Consider the following 13,308-nt stretch of genomic DNA (forward strand, 5'->3'; position numbering starts at 1 on the left):
GTAATTAATGTTTTTTCGTCTTTCCTTTTTTAGCCAATCCCTTTCCTTCAAAAAACTGTCACAAGTCGCAGACGCCAATTGAACTGCTGGTGCGCATGCCGCGAGCAAAGTCTACGCCGCGCGATGAAGTGCCGGCGCCAGGCTCTGACGACCGCGGGCCAGACATCGTGAACCTTATGGACATCCCTGTGACGTCACCCATCCCGATTTTGCGCCTCAAAACGCTATCGCATCTACGTCGTACCGCTGCGGAACGCAAGCGTTCCAAGAAGACTAGAGAGCTTGAGGAACGTTTAGCGTATGGCAAGGACGAGCTCAAGAGATTGCAGAAGCTGAAGCGCCGACGATCGACCAATGGACTGCCGATCTCCACGACGTCGTTCCCGGATCTAATGGATAATTTGCCACAGCTGCAGGAGATGGACGAGGAGTTCCATGTTGGCAAGAATCTCCGCTTCCCATGCGAATGCCGGTCCTGCAAGCATCTGAAGCGCTGGAGCTCCATTTTGCAGCCCTACCGCTGTACGAGCGCTTCGTGCAAGATCGCATTTGAGTCGTTCACGGACATGTACGAGCACCAGCTCGAGGTGCACGGAGGTCTCGACCCGAGATCTAATCGTGTCGTGAACGACACATTCCGACAGCAACGAGGCATGCTGGCCTACCCACCCCCTACCGTATATGCGGCGCAGCAATTCATGGTTCCTAGTCGCCCACCGACCCCGTGGAAGTCGATGAAAGAGCTGGATGAAGAGGCAAAGATAGTGCGTAAGAAGTTGGTGGACTACAATCAGCAATATGAAACACCCTACAAGTTGTTCGACATGGGATACAAGCTGGTTAAGAAAAACGGATGGAAGGAGGTGCAATGGCAGTACCAAATTGCCATGGAGCACTTTTACTCCGGGTTCAAGTTCCCGGCCTCGAGTCGCAGATTCCGAGACGGCTGCCCATCGGTTGAACGAGGCAGAAATTGGCTGGTACGTGACAGGACAAAGAATGCGGTGATGTTGTTATGAGATGGCGTTTTAGCTCACTTTATGCTCGATTCTGTTGCGGTTGTAGACTTCTACAGACCGGGAAGACGCTCGGGTGCTGCAGCCGTTTAGTCTTGGCGACAAAACCGACGTCGAGCCTGAATTTGTGCTGATTGACACGAAACGCGATCAGGAGATGCAAAAAAAACTCATCGAGTTAAGCGACGACTCTGCTGACGATATTTTACCCACTAGAGGCAGAACTCGCCGCAAAAAGAAGACCTTTAAGAAGGATGACGACGTTGAGATGAAGACACAAGAGGATGATGACGACAGCATTAAACTGAAAGCCTCTGGAGGTGGTGAAGCCAACACCATCAATGAAAGCAAAGTCTTTGAATTCGACAGCGACAGCGACGTATCTGTTAAGTCGGAAGTTAATACCGAGGGCGAGTTGAAATCCTCTCGGACTGCCAACGCTAGAGATAGCGATAGCAGCAGTGACGGCGACAGTGAAGAGGAACTCGAACTGAAAGACTCTAGAGGTGATGACAGCAATAACGACAGCGATAGCGGCAGCGACAGGGACTCCGAGTTGAAATCCACTGGAGCTGCCGGCGCTTGTGACAGCGACCATGGAAAGGAACTCGAAGTCAAAGTCTCAAAAGATAGTGCCGATGAAACCGTAAGTGACACAGAGAGTAGCAATGACGACGAGATCGACGTGAGGGCCTCTAAAGGTGGTAACGATGACTTAGTCAGCGATAGCGATAGCAGCAGTGATGACAAAGTCGAGCTAAACGTCGTTGCAAACACGGTCACTGATAGTGATAACGAGAGCAAAAGTGATATCGACACCGACGATGATCCCAACTTCTCCAAGACCAAGCTTGTTCACGAAGTGACCTCGTCCTCAGAAGACAGCGACAGAGATACCGACGTGGAGACTAATCTCGCTCAAGACGAATCCAGCCAATTCGTCAGCGACACCGACAGCGAAAGGGACGAAGAGCACAAAACCCTCAACTCGCAAGACGACATATTTAATTAACCAGAATAGACAATAGATCCTCCAGTGTCCACCTCCCAGACTCCACGATTTTCTATGTACGCCACATGAACTTCCATCACACGTCGCAGTTTTTATTTAGTCGCTGCAATGGCCACCGATCCTGTAGTGCTGCTGCCGACGAATGTCGAGTCCCGTGAGCGCATTCCTGGCAGCCCGTTAGTCCCGGGAGGTGTCTCGTGGTCCGAAGATGGGCGTCTCGCCGTCGTGTCCGACTCGAGCGTCCTCATCGCCACATTCCGCAGTCGTGAGCTCGAGATGTTCCAGCCCGGTGGCCCCGCTGTCTCCAAAGACTTCGTATTTCTACCAGAACACCCAGTTAACGAGCACGTTCCTGTTGCAATCCCTCCTGTCATCGAATCACTCGACACTGGACTACCACGAGCCAGCACCACGTATTTTTTGCTCAACGAGGGTGACCGTCACCAGCACAACCCCAAGGAGTTATCGTTGTCTAAAAACACAGGCGCTGCGTTCATCGCTGCTGTGTGGGGACCCCGAGGATCGGGTCCGAGCAGCTCTTGCGCCTTGCTAGCGCTAACAGCGTCGTCCAGACTGAGTCTGCACTTCCCACCGAGCTTTCACATGAACTGGAAGGAGGTCGCTGTATTCTCCGAGGATCTCTTCAAGTTCTTCGAGAGCAAGAGCTTCTGGTTAGGACCGTCCCATGATGAGCGACTCAACACTCCACCTCCAAGTACGGCGATGGCTGCGCCGCGAGGAGATAAATCTGGCAAGAAGAACAAGAAAAGGAAGATAGACCCAGAAGACGGATATTTAGCAATGAACTCGGTGGCTGAGTACACGCATCGGTGTGCCATGATGTCGACCTTGACGATGGCTTGGTCACCTTTCATGGTCACAACGGATAAGCAGAGTACGGTGTCGCTTATTGCGTTCTCAGGACGTAAAGTGAGCACCATTTGGGCGTACGCGTACCCTTCGATTGTAGCAGGGCAGCAAGTTGAGCCTTTTCTTTCGCCTGCACCGGTTGCGTGGATCGACACGGAGAAATATGGCTGGGTGTCCACGAGTACGTGGCAACAGATGCATCGACATGGGACGGCATACGCAACGCGAGAGGATCTTGGCTTGGCGTTGGGAACATCGGAAGGTAATGTGTTGATTGCGACAGTTCCTGTAAGGACAAATGCTCTAGATGACTCACCGCAAGAGTTAGCCGTGGATCGCGTTATTGTGGCGCCGCACTCTCAACCAGTTTTCGGATTGTGTATGGGAAGTCGCTGGACGTTCTCGAACAGCCCAACCAATGATCTGATTGTCGCGTCAGGGTCGACGATCTCAGTGTGGAACCTCAAGAAAAAGAAACAAGCACAGCCCAATGCAAAGTGGAAGGCACACGATGGCAACGTGACTGGACTGGACACCAATTACTTTGGTGACACGATTCTTTCAGCTGCTGTGGACGGAACGATAAAATTATGGGAGAAGACAACAGGTAAATTGTTGCACTCCAGTGACGCCTCTCTAACCAATTCAGGAGACGAAAACTCTGAAAACACAGCGACCGCAGCATCGACTACTAGTAAACACCCAGTGTTTGGACTGGCCATGTCGCCCAGCTCTGCTCAGTTGGCATGCGTGTTTATCATTCCTCCTGCCTCTAGACCCAACCGAAAGTCACAGGCTGACGTCTCATACAGTCGAGTGTCGAGCTCTCTCGAGTACATTCCGTCGCCGTGGATAAAGAACTCGGATCAGCTTGTCGACGTCGTGTGTAGAATTCTAGACGAGAGTCAGTCGGTGAGCAGCTTCATGGATGTTGTATGGTTTTGCTATAACGACAACGCAGCGGTCATGTCACTCAACGGATCTACAGACTTGGCAATTCCCAATTTGATGAACAAGATCAGCAGCGTCAACGGAGAGCCAAGCGACAGTGAAGTGCTCGCGCGTCAGCCAATTTATCTGCATTTGTGTGAAGAGCTTGAGAAGCGCTACTATGAGTCTGCTGAGGCTTCAGGTTCCGCAGCAAACGACACCAAACGTCCCTTTCCGCTCTATCTACAAGCGTCATTATTACTACGCAGTGCAATAACACCGGCAGAACATCAGGTAGCGGCTCAAAATGCAGCACTGGCAAAGATTCGGCGCACGTTGAGTGTGTACTGGGCGGAGCGTTGTTTGACGGCACTCGTGGCTGCATCTAAGAAGGGCGATAAGACACTTCGAGACTATCTTGACAACTCCCCAGCTGAAAAGATCAGCGCTCTGGTGATGGCCGACTTCCTCAGTGTTCAGGAACCGCTGACTCAACGTAGTGAGGCTCTTGTCACGCACATCTACAATCAATTAGACTCGCCCGAACACGTTGCTTCGTGGATCGAATACGTTAAGGCAAAATCGAACGCAAACTCTGAAAACCAAGCAACCGAAGAATTTGCTGTTGCTCCTGCAGTGTATAAGCCGTCAGTGCGAGAAACGTGCTTCATTTGCGAGAAGAGCGTTCCGTTTGGAGAACTGGAGATTACCTGTGAGTCTGGTCATACTCTGGAGAGATGTTTCCTCTCGTTCCGCTGCTTATCGGCCATGGAGGTGTGGAAGTGTATGGGCTGTGGGGCGTCAGCGTCTGAAATCAACTTGTCCAGCGGCACGTCCCCATTTTATTTATTGGACTCGGAGGAGTATGACGACCAGGAAATCGCCAGTCCCGCTGCTTCGAGGATGAAGATAATTTGTCGCCTGTGTGGTAACTACTGCTCCTTCTCGAAATATTGAAAAAAGTATGGCTATGTGCTGTTTAGTAGTGAAAAAAAAAAGGATCGACGTGTGTATTCACTGTAAATGTACGGGCGGTTCTACCCGTTCTCCTTTTCAATTTATGTCTTCGATACTCGTGTGTACTCCATTTTACGAGCACTTCTCCGTGTTACTTCTACCGAAGTTCTGCGTCCAGTAGTGCTTGTACGTCGAGCTCTCGGTGTACGCGTAACCACAGCCGAACATGGTGAACTTCTTGCGCAAAATATTGTCACGGTGGCGAGGAGAGTGCATCCATGCCGTCATCACTTCCTCCACCGATGTGTGGCCGGCCGCGACGTTCTCACCGGCAGCAGTGCGGTCATAACCTGCACGCTGGATCCGCTCCGACATCTTCGAGCCATCCGAGCCCGTGTGGCTCATGTAATCTTTCGCAGCCATGTCGTCCGAGTGGCCCTGGGCGGCGTTCTGCAGCTTCGTGTTCATGCACAGCGGGGATAGTCCTTGCGCAGCACGTTCGCGGTTCACAGCATTGAGTAGTTCGGCCTGGAACCCGTTGGGCGGGTACGCCGCCTGCAGATATCGGTGGTTAGCGCCGGTGGTGATGTTTTCGAGGTCCTCGAAAATGCCGTCGCCGATGATCGGGGCCGGTGTCTCGATGTCCTCAAAGATGGCATCACCAATGATTGGCGTCGGGATTGAAACATTAGCAGCCAACTTGACTTCGACTGCAGCCGAGTAGCCCAGCAGTGTCACCACCAGAGCCATTAAGAGCGTAAGGCTTGACATGACTTCAGCACACCAGGACGGGGACGAGGTCGGAGCGTGGCGACAAAAAGGGGAATGAACCACATCGGGCTGCGAATCGGTTCGGCAAGGTGGGTTAGAAGTGTGCCCCTATCCATGGTAGGCTATCATAGAGAGAATGAACACTGCATTCTACAGTTGGATGGCAAAGCTTGGTGAGCGTTAGGTAGCATAGGGGACCCTCCATTGGAAGGACGAATGTCCGAATACTTTACTTGGAATCGTCGGTTGTTGGTCGTGTCTGGCACGGTCTCAACAATGATTCTGCGAACGAATGTTGGGCCAAGCAAACGCGGTTGTCCTATATTGTGTAGGTTATCTCAACAAACAAGTTTTATTAAATTCATTTTGCAAGGGATAAAAGATCTAGTACGAGATGTGGGCGGGTCAATGACCACGTCAATCTCCTGAGAAAAACTGATATTAATACATGTACAGCGTTAATAAGGCGACGCTCGAGGAGCCGAATACTCAACTCGAAAAAAAAAAATCCTGTCCTACTAACTATAACACATGTGCAAATTGGCTGTACAATTTGTCGTTTTGGCAACGAATTTCATGAGAATGTCTGCCCACCGAAAATCAAAGGGATGTGCCTTACAATGTAACATCGTCGATGTTGAATCAACTCGGAGGTGCCTCTGTAATACATCAAAAATGCAGCATAATTAATAGTCTGTTCTACACAGACTCTACAGACTCTGTAGAGGAGATCCGATACCTTGCGGGTCGACAATGAAATCGAGCCGCGCGTTATGGTACGAAGATTGAAGGTAATGATCAAGAAATCTTCGAGCTCAAAGTGGAAGTCGAAAATCCTTCATTCAAAAAAAAAAAAAAAATTCTCTGCCACGCAAATACCAACCAAGTGTAAGGTGACATAATCTACTACCGCCCGAGTATTTTAGTTTAGTAACAAACGAATTAATTTTTTCTTTCGACATAAAATATTAGAGCGCCGTCCTTTCGATGAGGCGATGATTTGTCACTGATAGGAATGAGCGTTGTGGTCGACCGCATAGCGCTTGGGGACGCAAGCAGATGCCAAATGGCGTGAATTTCACGCCACAGGATTCGCACCAAATCGGTTTCCAACATGACTCCGACACATACTCAGTCGATGCGACTTCACAATACGACAGCTTCACATGACTCCAGAAGATCTCACAGTAGTATTATCAGAAATTTCGTTGGCCCCATGTTTGAATGTGTGCCAAACCAATTTGGAGACAATCTTATCCCACGGAACAGGACTCTCTCCCATTCTGTAGCTGCTGTGCTCGAACTTCGAGCCTCGAAGTAGTTTTCACATCCGAACGAGCGATCTCTGCGGATTTCTCAGCGATGGCACACGCAGCAAATATGCAACTAGTGCTTTCGCCCGACCCGTACGACAGCACTCGATTTGACGTCGAGTATCAAGCTGACCCTTTCGACAGTCCCAAGGCTTGTGAAGGTCTTGAAATTCCTGTTCGAACGGCTCTCGGCAAGCTTTGGCATGACGAAAAACATGCAGCCGATATGAAACAGATAATGGTCGCCGTAATCTCCTTTTGCATCTTCGTCGCTGCGATGTTTCTGCACATTCCGACTACAAACATGTACTACCAGAACAATGCTATGTCTCCAGAATCCGGACGGTCGGCCATCGCAGAAGGAGTTCCAGTCAAATTTATGGATATCGCAACCGTGTCCGATACTTTCGACTGGTTAAACGACTCATTTATTCCGCAAGTTTTCGTCACGAAAGACTACAATGGGAAAACACTTCCAAAAGATGAATGGGGTCGTATTGGATCACTTAACCAGGTTTTAGGTGGAGTCAGCTTCGAAGTGACGCACATGGAGCCGGACGCTTGCAGCGTACCAGACTTTCTTGAAAAGTTATACCCGAGTTGCTACGATGAATCTACGACGAGAACCGAAAAATTACTCGTAACCTTCGATACCAACGCAACGGAAGCAAGGTCGACGTTAGCGAAGAAGAGAACAAATGGAGATTGGCTCAAGTTGGCAACACAGCAATTGTTGATCACGATCATTACGGTCAATGGTGAGCTGCCAGCATACGCGATCACGAAGCTCCAGTTCGAATTCAACCCTGGCGGATATGTTGAACCTAGCTCTTCAACAACGTCAACATTACTTGATCAGTTCCCGAACGCTACCACAATTGCACTCGACATTCTTGTACTTCTGTGGTTCTTCCCATGGATGTTGGTATCAGCATTGCTTTCGGTAGTGGTGCGTCACAGAAATATGAACCGCGAGTCGTCGAGTCGGCATCTTAATGAACTGGTAAGGCACGCAGGCATGGCGATTAGCTTTTGGGCATTTCCAGACGGATGGTTCGCTATCGACGCGCTGAGGGGACCTATTGTGTATGCCTACTATGTCACTGTAGTCATCGCTCAGACTTCCATGACGAATTCAGCTTTCCGTACTAAACTTTCAGCACTACGAAATGCTGGCCAAAGCCAAGATGATATCAAGGCGACACTATCGTCGGTCACCGAGTCATTTGAGCACATTGCGAATCTGACAGTTCTAATTCGTCTCTTAGCTACGGCTGCAGTATTCGTGCTGGGACTTCGCGTTTTAAACACTTTCCGGGATCACGTTGGCTTGAGCATTCTCACACGCACGATTGCTAGTGCAGTGCGATCTTTTAGAACCTTTTCCGTCATTTTTGTGGTGATTTTCGTTGCGTTTGCTTCAACTGGAACTGTATTATTTGGGAACAGCGTTGAGCAATTCTCGTCGTTGCTAAATTCAACCAAGACCTGCGTTAACATGCTTTTCAACAACTTCGATGTCAAGACTATCGACCAGATTGACTATTCTGTCACGTTCTACTGGAGCTACATGTCGTTGATGACTTTTGTGCTGTTGAACATCGTGTTGGCGATTGTGGTTGACGCGTACAAGGAAGAAAAGGACAAGAAGGATAAAAGCAAGTGCTGGGTGTTTCATCGAGTGCTCGACCACGTGATTCGACACTGGTTGGCTCCAGTACGCCACGTTTTGGCCTTCTTCTTGTGCTGTAAACCAAGTCGACGATATTCTGTGGTCTTTTGGGGAAGAATTCGGGCACGTGTATTGCAAGAAGCACTGACCGATAGACTCGGTGCCATGCCGTTGGATTGGTCACCACAGACGAAGCTTACACCGATTGTCATCAAGATGCTGTTTCCTGACGCAACAATTAAAGAGTGCGAGGCCACCATCGCACACCTCATGGCACGCGTCAAAGGGGACTGCTGTCCTAGCTCGGAAGAAACACAATGGTCTGAAAGGCCAAGTCTACGCAAGACATCGATAGCTAGCAGCTCACCAAAGTCACAAGCAGAGGAGAAGTGTGGTTGCTGTATTGACATCAACACGGAGAATTCGGACTTCAAGCAAGTCTCCGTACGTCTTGACTTGCTTGAACAAAAGTTAGATTATCTTATCGAGAAACTCACACATAAGGCGTTTTAAATTTGAAAACGCCAATTGTAGCAGTGTGGGAGATTTATCATTCGCATGAAATCTCTAGTTTAAATGTGTTGCCTCTCTTTTCATCGACGATGAATGCAGCGTTGTAGTCCGATTTAAATCCAAGTCAAAATCATTAAGCAAACTTGTGCTTGGTACCGCAAACACTACTCTTGACGAAACACGATGACACATTCCAGCTCAAACTTACCATTCGTCTTCATAGCTTTGATCAATTGCGGCGAAGCCTTGTAATCCCACACGAAAATGCGTTTACGTCCTTCGTCCGTGTAATATTTCAGCGGAGCGGATAGAAGTCCGTAGTCCATAATGAGATCATCTCTTTCTTCGCGCACTTCAAGTGAGCCGAAGAACCCTGTAGAAGATTGGGCTGTATACTTTCCGAGCATTTTCGATCTCGCCACAGAGCTGAGGGAGCGATACGGCGGATTCTTCCAGAAGCGCAGTCCACAAGCCGGTACACCTTCCATGATAGATATCAGCTTATCGTTGTTGCGCCACTGACGATACGCAAAGTCCAAAATGTCCTTCGGGACATCCAAAAACACCCCCATAACATACGAACGTATATGATCAAGCGGGTAAGAGAGATGTCCGTCTGGAGTTTGAGTATTGCTCATAAACATCACGCCGAGCTGCGCATCAGGAGCAATACCAGTTCGAGTTACATGCACTGCGGTATCGCCACTCTTGTCGACATACGCGTGACCCCATTGTCCAATGCCAATATAATCGAAGCCGTATCCTGAAGCAAGAGTGTTCCCGTCCGGGTAATACTGATGCCCCTCGATCAAGAACTGGTCCATAAACTCCTTATTGACCGCATATTTACCCGTGATCATTTTGGTCACTGAAGCAGGATCCTTCAAAATCGTGACTCCATCTGCTGTTCCTTTGTTCAGAATCAGTCGAAGTAACGTGGCTAGGTCGTCCGAACTCGAAAGTGTGGACCCCGATGCAATTTTTTGGCCTTGGCCATGACCAGCGAGCTGAGCTTCCGGGTTCTCGACGAGATCGTAGGGTCCAAGGAGATCTTCACCGCATAAAAAGTGACCGTAACTAGTGTCGTTGTCTCCTTGAGCGTCGAAAGCTGACGCAAACGTTCGAGTCATTCCTAAAGGCTCCCAAATTCTTTCTTTCAGGAAAACATCCCATGACTTTCCAGTCACGCTCTTGATTACCTGTCCGAGGATGGCAAAATTCGCATTGGCGTAGTCATGACCACCACGAAGTGTATGTGCTGGCTCAATGAACGCGAGACCCGGCATCAATTCTTCATCCGTTGGGTACAGTCCAAAAAAGCGACCAATATCAGGGAGATCGTTTAGTCCGGAATTCATAGCACATAAGTCCCCGATGGTAGCGTACTCTTCGGCATACTTGTCGTAAAGTCGGAAGGACGGGAAATGTTTCTTTACCGGATCATCCCACGACAACTTTCCTTCCTCATCCTGCAGCCATTGCCACCGTTAGACAAAATACAGTATTTAAATTCCCCATACAAAACAGTCATAAAATTGCTGCTTACTAGGATGGCGATGCCCAAACTGATGAAGGTTTTCGAGACCGATCCGATCTGGAACAATGTAGTACTGGCGACCTTGCTACTGGGATCGTCAGACTAGTAGTCACCATTAATCCGTATGCATTTCTTGTATAGCACAACGAAATCAAGCACGTCTGCTTCTCTTACCTTGCTCAGACCATATCCCTTACTCAGCAGCACCTTGTCCTGGTACACGATGGCTCCACTCACGCCAACACCTCGTTGCTCGTCGATCGCCAGCTCCCGATCAAGAAATTCGTTGACCTCATCCAATTTCACTTGTAGCGAGCGTCCACCCTTGGGGAACCGACCCTCTCGTGTATAGCGAGCGATCTGGTCTTCTAATGGCTCCTCTCGCAGGATATCTCTGGCACGGTAGCCTACACGCCACTCGTCGAAGATGTTCGGTGATAAAGGTGACGGCCCTGCCTCCACGGCATTGCCAGCTACCTTGGTAACTATAAACAGGCCTACAAGACCCCCGCGCATCGATATCATTCCCACTTTACCGTAAGATCTTCGAATGGCATTGAAATCGTGCCAATGACACGCATGACTTTAGCAGAGACCGTGATACACTCATCATGGTGCAACGGGAGGGACAGCTGTTGCGCATTATCAGATGGATCTGAAGTATCTGTGCAGATTTAGCATGTTGAAGTGAATTACTGCTAAAGTTTCTTGCAAAACTTATTCGGTCTAGCGAATGGTGCTTGTTGGTCGATGAGCTCGCCCAGACGTTTAATGGTGGCCTCATGGAACTGCGCGTTAAATAGAGGAATTAGAGCTACAGTGGGAAAGAGGAGGGGAAGATAGAGAACTTACCTCCACGAAGGTGACGAAGTGCGCGCCTTCGTCCAGCAATTTGCCAAAGTGGATTTCCATCTCGCGCTCCATAGCCTCGCCGTATCTAAGATATCTGCGATGGGTTGCAAGGTTAGTGTACCTTATCGTATTCGTTAAGGTTTTGGTCACTCACAGTATTCCCATCGCATCGTCCAAGGAGATCTTGCACAGGAACAAGACTGTCAGCCTGCGATTGAGCGAAGGATTGCAACTAGCAAACGTACCCTGCCGCAACACTCCTTGTCGAACATGAGGAAGCACGTAAGGAAGAATAATTCGGACGGCTCGAGACCCGAGCGATCATTGCGGGACCTCACGTAACTGTTGACGAACTCGTCGAAGCAGACAGCGCCGTCCAGGTTGTCGTTCACCTGCCAGATCACCTCCTCCAGTCTACCTTTTTCCTGTCCAGAGAGTGGGTAGCCGAGCTGCTCATAGATCGTCAGCAGTGCCTTCGTATCGATCTGGTACTTGGAACTGACAAGTTCACGACCGAGATTCACTTCGTCCTGTAGCGTGGCGAGATACTTGAGCTTCTCTTTCATGTACTGTTCCCGTTTCGTATCCTGTTCCGATTGTGTGTATCGTCCTCGCGAAGCTTGTCGCTATCAGGAATTGCGTCGACTATTAAGAAGGAATGCAGCGATGAGACCTCCGCAAACAGCCCCTTACCTCTGGAGACTTGACACTTTCCAATTTTTCCGACTAATTCACCATTTACTCATTCATGGTTAGCACCCGTGATATCTGTGTGACGTACAAAACCCCACCTCGAGCTTATGCTCCAGCCGCCGGAGAGGAGTGTCGAATGCTAGCAGCCGAAACACTCGTCGGAGCTGAACTTGCTCTTCCACGCTCGTGTCTGACCCGCTTCCAGTTGAGTGCATCGTATTCGTACCGATCTCTTATAATAGCAAGTAACCTGAAGTGGAGAATTGATCTGACGCTTTTAGGTGCACATACGACGATTTTTTATTGACTCACTTTAGCTTCTCATGTTATTCATTTCGGTACTATTACGACGGGATGGTTACTTCTAGCTTACGAGCAGCTCTCGGTGCTTCCATAGGCAAAATCCTGCGTCCAGAAGTGCTTGTAGGTAGTACCCGATTTGTAGGCGTACCCGCAACCGAACATGGTATACTTGGTGCTTAAGATATTGGCGCGGTGTCCGCTAGATGCCATCCACGCCGTCACAACCGCATCCACCGTTGTTTGTCCGGCCGCGACGTTCTCGGCACAGGCGCTCCACTTGTATCCCGCTGCCGTGATCCGCTGTGACATCGTCGAGCCGTTTGAGCCAGTGTGACTCATGTAATTTTTGGCAGCCATGTTGGTTGAGTGGCCTTGGGCAGCAGTCTGTAGCTTCTTGTTCATGCACAATTTGGATAGCCCGTAAGCAATGCGTTGCTTGTTGACTGCGTTGAGCATCAGCGTCTGGAAGCCGGTCGACGAGTACGTCTGTAGCTCTCGAAAGACTGTGGTGGTGGACTCTTGAAGACCAACAGTCGTCCTCTGAAAGGCATCAACTGGCGTCAAGTAGTAGAACAGCGTGGCGACCAGGAACGCCATGAAGGCCAAACGGTAGGTAAACATCGGCGGGGGTGAAGAAGAAGGACTGGAGTGTCGGCTTCGGACGTTGGCGGTGAATTGCAGAGTGAGCTGTTAAATAAAGGGCTTGGCCGAGGTTTGCCTAGCGTATCCTCGAGCTACACGAGAGAACGGTGCCCACAGCATTTTATTCTATTCATCAATCGCGCCTGCGCATCGCGACATGATGTTAATAATGCCAGCAGCAGGGTTCCGTAAAATATTATTTATATGGATTTTCTCCTCTAACGCGA

The 13,308-nt window shown here is 49.5% G+C and overlaps 7 protein-coding genes across 7 annotated transcripts; 3 read left to right on the forward strand and 4 right to left on the reverse strand.

The window, feature by feature from the left end:
• Positions 1-49: 49 nt before the first annotated feature.
• On the forward strand, positions 50-2,104 carry PPTG_14426 (hypothetical protein). The gene is made up of 2 exons (XM_008911731.1): positions 50-980; positions 1,066-2,104. Exons 1-2 carry the CDS (start codon positions 96-98, stop codon positions 2,026-2,028), a joined length of 1,848 nt encoding a protein of 615 aa, XP_008909979.1. The 5' UTR covers positions 50-95; the 3' UTR covers positions 2,029-2,104.
• PPTG_14427 (hypothetical protein) lies at positions 2,092-4,968 on the forward strand. Its single transcript, XM_008911732.1, has one exon. The coding sequence runs from the start codon at positions 2,137-2,139 to the stop codon at positions 4,783-4,785; it is 2,649 nt and encodes an 882-aa protein (XP_008909980.1). The 5' UTR covers positions 2,092-2,136; the 3' UTR covers positions 4,786-4,968.
• On the reverse strand, positions 4,918-5,535 carry PPTG_14428 (hypothetical protein; the record flags this gene model as incomplete). Its single annotated transcript, XM_008911733.1, has 1 exon — positions 4,918-5,535. One exon carries the CDS (start codon positions 5,533-5,535, stop codon positions 4,918-4,920), a length of 618 nt encoding a protein of 205 aa, XP_008909981.1.
• A 1,352-nt stretch (positions 5,536-6,887) lies between these two features.
• Positions 6,888-9,250, forward strand: PPTG_14429 (hypothetical protein). Its single transcript, XM_008911734.1, has one exon. It carries the CDS (start codon positions 6,919-6,921, stop codon positions 9,052-9,054), a length of 2,136 nt encoding a protein of 711 aa, XP_008909982.1. The 5' UTR covers positions 6,888-6,918; the 3' UTR covers positions 9,055-9,250.
• On the reverse strand, positions 8,861-11,154 carry PPTG_14430 (hypothetical protein). Its single transcript, XM_008911735.1, has 3 exons — positions 10,766-11,154; positions 10,601-10,693; positions 8,861-10,523 (listed from the first exon to the last, which is right to left on the reverse strand). Exons 1-3 carry the CDS (start codon positions 11,114-11,116, stop codon positions 9,219-9,221), a joined length of 1,749 nt encoding a protein of 582 aa, XP_008909983.1. The 5' UTR covers positions 11,117-11,154; the 3' UTR covers positions 8,861-9,218.
• A 103-nt stretch (positions 11,155-11,257) lies between these two features.
• Positions 11,258-12,351, reverse strand: PPTG_14431 (hypothetical protein; the record flags this gene model as incomplete). The annotated part of the gene is made up of 6 exons (XM_008911736.1): positions 11,258-11,379; positions 11,444-11,537; positions 11,598-11,626; positions 11,689-12,069; positions 12,137-12,169; positions 12,235-12,351. The coding sequence occupies 6 exons, from the start codon at positions 12,349-12,351 to the stop codon at positions 11,290-11,292; spliced, it is 744 nt and encodes a 247-aa protein (XP_008909984.1). The 3' UTR covers positions 11,258-11,289.
• Positions 12,352-12,416: 65 nt separating this feature from the next.
• On the reverse strand, positions 12,417-13,308 carry PPTG_14432 (hypothetical protein). The gene has a single exon (XM_008911737.1). It carries the CDS (start codon positions 13,058-13,060, stop codon positions 12,506-12,508), a length of 555 nt encoding a protein of 184 aa, XP_008909985.1. The 5' UTR covers positions 13,061-13,308; the 3' UTR covers positions 12,417-12,505.

This window comes from Phytophthora parasitica (genome assembly GCF_000247585.1).
Source record: "Phytophthora parasitica INRA-310 unplaced genomic scaffold supercont2.43, whole genome shotgun sequence".
Lineage (NCBI taxonomy): Eukaryota > Oomycota > Peronosporomycetes > Peronosporales > Peronosporaceae > Phytophthora > Phytophthora nicotianae.

Coding starts and splice junctions, on each gene's coding strand:
- PPTG_14426 (XM_008911731.1), top strand. CDS start 96: ATGCCGCGAGCAAAGTCTACGCCGCGCGATGAAGTGCCGGCGCCAGGC. Junction 981..1,065: donor AACGAGGCAGAAATTGGCTG/GTACGTGACAGG, acceptor TTGCGGTTGTAG/ACTTCTACAGACCGGGAAGA.
- PPTG_14432 (XM_008911737.1), bottom strand. CDS start 13,060: ATGTTTACCTACCGTTTGGCCTTCATGGCGTTCCTGGTCGCCACGCTG.
- PPTG_14429 (XM_008911734.1), top strand. CDS start 6,919: ATGGCACACGCAGCAAATATGCAACTAGTGCTTTCGCCCGACCCGTAC.
- PPTG_14430 (XM_008911735.1), bottom strand. CDS start 11,116: ATGATATCGATGCGCGGGGGTCTTGTAGGCCTGTTTATAGTTACCAAG. Junction 10,694..10,765: donor AGGGATATGGTCTGAGCAAG/GTAAGAGAAGCA, acceptor GGTGACTACTAG/TCTGACGATCCCAGTAGCAA. Junction 10,524..10,600: donor GTTTGGGCATCGCCATCCTA/GTAAGCAGCAAT, acceptor CAATGGCTGCAG/GATGAGGAAGGAAAGTTGTC.
- PPTG_14427 (XM_008911732.1), top strand. CDS start 2,137: ATGGCCACCGATCCTGTAGTGCTGCTGCCGACGAATGTCGAGTCCCGT.